This window comes from Oryx dammah, unplaced genomic scaffold, assembly GCF_014754425.2.
Source record: "Oryx dammah isolate SB20612 unplaced genomic scaffold, SCBI_Odam_1.1 HiC_scaffold_18, whole genome shotgun sequence".
Lineage (NCBI taxonomy): Eukaryota > Metazoa > Chordata > Mammalia > Artiodactyla > Bovidae > Oryx > Oryx dammah.
The window spans coordinates 6,711,151-6,719,891 of NW_024070202.1; the positions used below are offsets into that span (position 1 = coordinate 6,711,151).

The 8,741-nt window shown below is 48.2% G+C and overlaps 1 protein-coding gene across 1 annotated transcript in view; it reads right to left on the reverse strand.

The window, feature by feature from the left end:
- The window catches only part of VWC2 (von Willebrand factor C domain containing 2), a 131,478-nt gene extending 122,969 nt beyond the window's left edge, over window positions 1-8,509 (reverse strand). Inside the window, exon 1 of the mRNA XM_040260238.1 lies at window positions 7,811-8,509. Within this exon, the coding sequence (XP_040116172.1) occupies window positions 7,811-8,509 (699 nt within the window). The remainder of the gene's footprint in view (window positions 1-7,810) is intronic.
- Window positions 8,510-8,741: the final 232 nt, after the last annotated feature.

Consider the following 8,741-nt stretch of genomic DNA (forward strand, 5'->3'; position numbering starts at 1 on the left):
GCCTGACGACCTTTGAGGTCCTACCCCCTGGCCAAGATCTGGAACCTACTGGAACCTTCCTCTTTGCCCTCAGGGAGCTCCTGGGGCTCAGAGCTCATGTTCTCCTTACAACTCAAGATTTCATACTTTGAAGCCCACAGATGCTCATTTTGTTCCCTATGGCTTTGTCCTCTATGTTATAAGTGAAACATAACACACATCCACATAAACGCAACCAAATTCATTCAGTGTTTACCAGGCCAGTATAAGCCTTTCCTTTTCCAGGTACCAGAAATTCTCCCAGCCACACACAAAATGCCCCTCCACCCCCTGGGATCAGGAAGATAAGGGAGCAGGGCGGGAAGGAAAGGTCCAACAGACCAGGACTCAAATCCTGTGCCCCAACACCCTGTTGCTAGCTTGATGACTTTCATCAAGTTACTTACCTGTTTTGAAACTTAGTTTTCTCTCCTTAAAGAAAATACCAGCAACTCGTCAGTCTGTTGTGTGAATCACACCCCCAAAATATAAAACATATAAGCCCTGGATAAATGTTGGTTTTCTTCTTCTTGTCATAAAAGACTAAACTTTTAGGTTAGCAGGTACTGGTCCTGTCTAAAACATCTGTAAGACAATTGGCCCACGCCAAAAGGCCCTTAAAATTTGGTCCTGTTCAAAGAATCCATGCCATATGATTTGGGACAGGACCAAACAGCAGGTACTTTTTCCTTTTCTAATGAATACAGTTGATTTACAATTCTGTGTTGGTTTCTGATATACAGCAAAGTGATTCAGTTTTATATATATATAAATATCTATATATGTACATATAACTTTTTCAGATTCTTTTCCATCACTGGTTATTACAAGATACTGAATATAGTTCCCTGGGCTATACAGTAAAGCTCTTGTTAAATAACTATTTTATATATAGTAGTGAAGAAGGCTGAGTGCCAAAGAATTGATGCTTTTGAAGTGTGGTGTTGAAGACTCTTGAGAGTCCCTTGGACTGCAAGGAGATCCAACCAGTCCATTCTGAAGGAGATCAACCCTGGAATTTCTTTGGAATGAATGATGCTGAAGCCGAAACTCCAGGACTTTGGCCACCTCATGCGAAGAGTTGACTCATTGGAAAAGACTCTGATGCTGGGAGGGATTGGGGGTAGGAGGAGAAGGGGACGACAGAGGATGAGATGGTTGGATGGCATCACTGACTCGATGGACGTGAGTCTGAGTGAACTCCGGGAGTTGGTGATGGACAGGGAGGCCTGGCGTGCTGTGATTCATGGGGTCGCAGAGAGTGGGACACGACTGAGTGACTGAACTGAACTGAACTGAATATGTATTTGTTAATCCTAAACTCATAAATTATCCCTTCCCCAGCCTTCCCCTTTGGTAACCATAAGCTTATTTTCTATGTCTGTGAGTCTATTTCTCTTTTGTAAATAAGTTCATTTGTATCATTATTTTGGGGATTCCACATATAAATGATATCAATATCATATGATATTTGTATTTCTTTGTCTGACCTTCACCTAGTGTGATAATTTCTAGGTCCATGCATGTTGCTTCAAGGACCTCTTGGCATGGAGCAAATATCTTTTGAAAGTTTTGGACTGGACCAAGTGATCATGCAGATATCAAGGACATTTTGGCATAGATTGAACATCTTATGGACCAGAGTTTTTAGGAAAGTTTGGATATGAACAACTGTCCTGCAAGAACTTTTATAGTACCTATCTCATATGTGCATATAAAGTACCATGTGGACCAGGTAAAAAAAGCAGTCATTCACGTTAAGTTTCTCCCACCTGAGTTAGGGACACATTGAAAGATCTAGAGAAACTATATGGACTCTCCTTGCTTTAAAAATAAAATTGTTACCACTTAAATGGCTTTAGACAGAAAGGCAGAAACTAAGAAGTCCAGAATTCATCAAATCTTACTAGGAACCAAAACAAACTCAGTGGTAGCAATAGCATACACATGATACCGACTTCCGTAAAAGAACGTCCACTTTACACAACTCAGTTCACTTTCTTTTGCAAAGGAAAACAATAATGGTATTATTTTGATTTAAGTAGCATCAGTACAAAGAATATAAATCCTATTAGACCGAAAAACATGGAGAATTGTGTCTTCCTTCTTGGCACTTTCTCATAATTGCATTACAGATCTGTTGAGATGATGCTTTTGATTCCAAATTTCATGTAGGTTGTTTTCCATTAATAAACTCCTAGAAAGGAGATTTTGTAACAAGTCAGATGCTGAGGCCCCAGGAACGGCATGTAACTCAGTGGTCCCCAATCATCTCACCCATGGCTCCCTCATTCACTGATTTCCTGTCCAACTTTGCCCGTGCTTTGCAAGACAGCCTAGCAAGGAGCACGTATTAATAATTCATTTTCTCTTTTCTTCAAGCTCTTATACAATTGCCAATCAGAGCTCCTGATCTGCCATAATAACCAGTGTGGATACACAGAACTGATGTCATTCCAACAAAAGCAAAGTGAAAGTTCAGTTCTCCTGAGTGGCCTTATCTAGGGGAGTCACACATTCCATGAGATTCTATGAAACAGGGAAACAAATTTGCAGACCCCAATTCTGTCCTCACAGTCCCCCAGAAATCAGGATTCCCAGGAGGGGAACAAGTTCTTCTGTTGCTCAAAATGGAGTCATTTTTTAATGAAAGAATTTCAAATCTGACTTGCTGCTGGTCTGCATGGAAGTTCTCAGGGGCAAATTTAAAAGTGAGGCCTTCACATGACACAAGCACCCACTGACTTAAATAGCACGATAATTCCTAAAATGGTGCTCCGATTGGAACAGACACCGAATCACCGTGATCTGCGTGGGCAGCTTCATTACCTTTTATTTATGTTTCTCAGGCATTTTTTGTGCTACCCATCCCTCTGTGCCTTTTCTATGAATTCATTCTTCCAATCACTCTTGCTGATGCATCCTTGTCCCACCACACTCTTTACACCTCCCTGGACCCAAGCCTATGAGGTCAACTCTGATCACTGACACCCAATGTTACAGGCTGGACTGGGTCCCCTCCCAGATTCAGACATTGAAATCCTAAACCCAAGAGCTCAGCATGTGACTGTACTTAGAGACAAGGTCTTGACAGAGGCCATCAAGGTGAAATAAGATCATATGAGTGGGCCCTAATCCAGGATGAGTGGTGTCCTTATAGGAAGAGATCAGGGTAAGTTACACACAGAGGGACTCGGGAAGACAGCCATCTACACGCCCAGTAGGGAGGCCCCGGGGGAAACAGCCCCACCCACTCCTTGATCTTGGACTCCCAGTCTTCAGGGCTATAAGACAACAAACTTCTACTGGAAGCCACCAGGTCTGGGGCATTTTGTTAGGCAAATGGAACAGTGTTCATGTATGAAAAATATAAACCAAGAGACAGGTTTCCTTGCTCAAAGTTGGAGACTTGTTGGTGTAAGAACAGGATACTAGGTATGATTTGAGAGGCAATGGAAGGCATTCTAGTAGTAACTATGTTTTTATATGGATATACAAATGAAATTGTAAACACCCCTGGCGGGATGAGGTGTACTCTAAGAATTATTAGCAACTCAATGGTATTTCATTGAAGAGTGAGGTCTTCAGCTGACATCTGCCCAAGATCAACTAGGTTGTAAGGAATGAGGGTTTTAAAGGGGTAAAGAGCCTGGAGAGAAGGGAAGAGACAGACCGAAGTACAGAGCAAACTGGGCAGAGAGTGAAAGTGAGCAGGACTCTGTGGGCCCCTCCCTAGTACAAAAACCTTTCTGTGTTTTATTTCTCCTTTGTAGGACAAAGATTTTAGCCTCCAAGACCTTCCCTGAGTTCCAAAGGGCAGATTCAAACATCAATAATTAGGGGCATGAAGAATGCAAAAAGAAAGAGTAGTGCAGATGGAGGAGGGCCCTAGTTCCTCCTGGGGCATGGACACAGACCTCTGAAATATATCTTTGAATTCCTTTGCAGGAACTAACGCACCTACTCTCCTGGGCAACGGTAACTTCAGGCTGAGCAAAAAATTCCTAGAGCACCGCCCTGTGACCTCACTACCAACCAATCAGAGAAGGGTTACATACCCAGCAGCCTACCTCCCAAATTTTGCCAGTAAAATCTTGTCTGAAACCCCTCTCCTTCCCCATGCTCCTTGCACTGTTGTTATTGCTGTTCAGTCAGTCATGATTAATTCCGTGCGACCCCATGGACTGCAGCATGCCAGGCTTCCCTGTCCTTCACTATCTCCCGGAGCTTGCTCAAACTCATGTCCATTGAGTCAGTGATGCCATCCAACCATCTCATCCTCATCCCATCCCCTTCTCCTCTTGCCTTCAACCTTTCCCAGCATCAGGATCTTTTCTAATAAGTCAGCTCTTAGCATCAGGTGGCCAAAGTATTGGAGCTTCAGCTTCAGCATCAGTCCCTCCAATGAATATTCAGGGTTGATTTCCTTTAGGATTGACTAGTTTGATCTTCTTGCAGTCCAAGGGACTCGCAAGAGTCTTCTCCAACACCATGGTTCAAAAGCATCAGTCTTTTGGCATTCAGCCTTCTTTATGGTCCAACTCTCACATCCATATATGACTACTGGATGCATGGCCCTGCAATAAATACACATTTATCTGCTCCAAACTCTGAGGTGTCAGTTGATTTGGCTTCAGTGTGCAGCTGGCACAGTGACTGCAGACAGGCCCCTAGAACGGAGACTCACAGGAGGGCTGGGAGGAATGATGTTTGTCTGGGGCTGCCTACACATCACAGGCACAAGGATCAGTTCTGCCAAGCTCCCAGTCTCCATCAGTAATCTCTCTCTCAGAAAGTAGAGTAGAGACTACCACAGCGCCTGTGTGCCTCAGGGAAAGCGGACCAGAACCAGTCTCCCTTTCACCTCCAATTTTGCCGTGGTCAGCAGTGTTTCATGCGTGACCCTTGAGACCACAACCTCCACTGAACTGCACTTTTCTCAGAGAAGCCCCCAGAGCTTCAGATATAAAATGCTTTCCTTTTCTGTTTTCTCTGCTATGTAACCAGCAAGCCCTGGAGGACCTCCTGGAAGCCCAGTGGGCCCAGACCAGGCATGGGGGCAAACCCCATGGACTCACGGCTGACCCTGTGCGCTTAGTTGCTCAGTTGTGTCTGACTCTTTGTGACCCCATGGACTGTGTCGCCTAGTAGGCTCCTCTCTTCATGGAATTCTCCAGGCAAGAATACTCGAGTGGGTAACCATTCCCTTCTCCCCAGGATCTTCCTGAGCCAGGGACTGAACTCAGGTCTCCTGCATTGCAGGTGGATTCTTTACCAATGAGCCACCACAGCTGACCCTAAACCCTTCTAAGCTCAACCTCCCAACACCCCTGACAAAGCCCTGCATCCTTTTGGTCTTGGAAGGAAATTTGCACAAAGCCACACTAAATCAGGGAAACACCTAGAAATGTTCCTGATACTAACAGACATGAACAAGCATGATATATACAGTGAAATCCTTATGCAATTGTACATGTCATAGGAGCAGGAATATAGTGGAAACTTTGCAGCAGCTGCTCAACCCTCATACATGTGTCATCCTAGCAGCTGGTAATGATTGGATGAAAGTTAAAAATGAAGTGTCACTTGAAGATGAAAGATGCACCTAATACTCTAAAAATAGCTTTATTAATATTTTGATTCTTCCTGAGATAATCATCTCTCCAAACTCCCTTTTCTTGCTAAAATCTCCCATCTCCAGACTAGGAAACACATTCCACTTTCATTTGTTCATTCTCATGCTTACTCGTGTCTGACTCTTTGCGATGCTATGGACTGGAGCCCTCCAGTCTCCTCTGTCCATGGGATTTCCCAGGCAAGAATTCTGGAAGGGGTTGCTATTTCCTCCTCCAGGGGATCTTCCAGGCCCAGGCATTGAACTTGAGTCTCCTGCATCGCAGGCAGATTCTTTACCAGCTGAGCCATCAGGGTAGGCACTAATTTTTGGAAACAGGAATCCAACAGGAGATTCCCCCACCAACCATATACACAAACAGTCCATGGCATCCAGCATTTAGCAATGAATAACTCAAACAGATTTGAATTCTTCCTTCTGCCTGTGATGGCTGCTCTGTGATGTGTTTGGGCTTCTGAGATCAAAATGTTAGTAATTCCTCAGCCCACCTCATGGGATATATAAGAAACGATTATGTTACTACACATAGTGCAGACAGTAAATATTATTAATAAAAAAACGAACTCCTTGTCTTTGATCTTATAACACTTTCGATGAACCTGAAACTCCAGGAATTGTTTGGCTACAGCCCCATTCTGGCCAACACAGAAAGTGGCTCCTTTGGGTCCTACCAGCTCCCAGGGCCAGCTCTGCTTCTGTGCTTCGGGCTGCACCCAAAACTTCTGCAGAGGCATCTGTCTGGCTCTTCAGTCCTCTAGGAGAATTTTGAGAGCAGAGTTCCTGACTGCTATTGTATGGCCAGGGCCTGGTTCCCATAAAGTTCTCCTCAAAGTTGTCTGGTCCTCCAAAGGGCTGAAGCCAAGAATTGTCTTCAACATGTTTGCCTGGAGTTAGACCTTGAATATCAGGTGGTTAAAACTCCAGGGAGCCTTAAGGAATGGCTAGCCTTACTTTACAGATGAGAGGAAAGAGAGTATTTCTACAGCACTCAGGAATTCATTCCTGAAACTCACTACCTGCTGTCACACCCTGGCCACATTCTCAATCTGTAGATCTCAGAGGCTCTGTTCTGGAGACCTTGGAGGAGATTCCTCCCCATCTGCCTCCTCACTCAGCTTTGGGGGCCGGAGGTCCCAGGACACGCTCTGCTGCCCAGGAAAACTCTGGCATGCCAAGTCAACCGGCCAAGTCCAGGCAGGCCAGAGGCTGAGCCAACCCTGGGGGGCTGGAAAGGCTGAGCAGGGGTGCGGGTGGTCTGCCAGGGCCGCTAGTGAAGAAGCAGGGCTCTGGGCAAGTTAGCCCCTGGCCAGCACACCCACTGGGCAGTCTGTCCACCCAGCACCCGTGGGGCTGGGCTTTTGGTGTAAATAGAGCCTAGAGTATCAAAGCAGGCTTGAGGCACTGAATCTGCTCCTTACCAGCTGTGTAGCCCTGGACACCTTATTTAAATATTCTGTCTCAGTTTCCTCTTCTCCATCAACTGGAGGTAACAGATATTAATCGACTTTATAGCCTAGCTTGAGGTTTAACTAAGTTAGTATAGGTGAAAATGCAGCCTGCAGGTGTGACATTACTGTAGGCATTCAGGAAATAGCGCTACTAATATTATGACCAGTACTCACCTAAAATAAAACCATTTTAAAAACCATAACCTGGACTTATTTTTGCCATGGACCATGTTTTGTCATCCAATCAGCAAGAATTTTGTTTTGTTTTAATTTCTAGAACATCTGCCTGATACCCAGCACATAATCCAGGGAAATGGCTTATTTATATGAATAGTCTCCCTTAATGAACTATTAACTGAAGAATACATCCCAAACAGCAAGGTAAATTGCCCAGTGTTTGAAAACAGGGTGAACATTTCAGCAGCAACACTTTTAACTCCGGAGCAGCCAATTAAGGTTAAAAACGCAGCCTGGGCTTTTTGCTCGGGCTTTGGTGCCACGGGCTTTAAGGAAACCCTTTTGTAGCAAACGCATGTCAGCTGGGCACGTGGCTTTCAAAAATTACCTCTGTACTGAAAAAGAGAGGGGACACAGGCACAGCGCCGTCCACCTCTGAGAACCTCAGGGCGCCTCTTCTCCAAAGTGGGGGCGAGGAGCCAGCTCACCGGCTCCTGGGACGTGCAAAGTCGCCCGGGCGCTGGCCTCTTACCACGAACTCCTCCAGGGTCTGGTAGGTCTTGCCCCGGAACTCGCAGTAGTTCTTCCTCTCCTTGCACTGCGGGCAGCACTGGCTGGTGTCAACGTGGATGCAGCGCGGGTGCAGCCGCGGGCACTCGGGCTGTGCACACAGCGGTCCCTCCTCGGTGCACAGGCACGGGCAGGCCGAGGGCCCCGGAGCAAACTTCTCCCCGATAGCGTACACGAAGCCACTCTCGTCCACGCAGCCCTTGCCCCGGTAATCCGGGTACGCGTACTCCTCCGGCGGCTCGGGCGTGGGCTCCGACTCCGGACCCGCCACGTCCTGGGCGGCGGCGGCCGGGGGCTCTTCGTGCGGGGTATCCCCGCGGGGCCGCCCCTGCAGGTCCCCGGCCCCGGCGCCCCCGCCCTGGGCGGCCCAGGCCTGCTTCTGCCTGCTCCACGCCTCCCGGCCGGCCAGCCCGCGGCCGCTCTTGCCCTTCCAGTCCCGGCCGCCGCCGCCGCCCTCGTCCCTCGCCGGGCGCCCGAGCTCGCTCATCCGCCCCGGGCCGTCCCGAGACGCGTGCTCGCGCTTCTCCTGGCCCGGCCGCTCCGGCGCCTGGGCCAGCTTCTCCAGCGGGATCCTCGGGCTGCACAGGGCCACCATCAGGCAGCAGGTGAGCAGGAGGGAACTGGACAGCGCGCCAACTGCCATCGCAGTGGAGCTGGGCATTCCCTACCGCGTCCCGGCGGGCGGGCGGGCGGGGAGCGCGGCCGAGGGGCGAGTCGCATTCACAGCCCGGGGGCGCGCCGCCGCCAGCCGGGAGCCGCCGTCCCTGCGGAGAGAACAGCAGCACAGCTGAGCCCCACGGCCCGCGCGCGCCCGGTCCCCGCCTGGCCCCGAGCCGCCCGACCCCGAGGCTCCCTAGATGGACTCGCCGGACCACGAGGGCAGGGGCTGCATT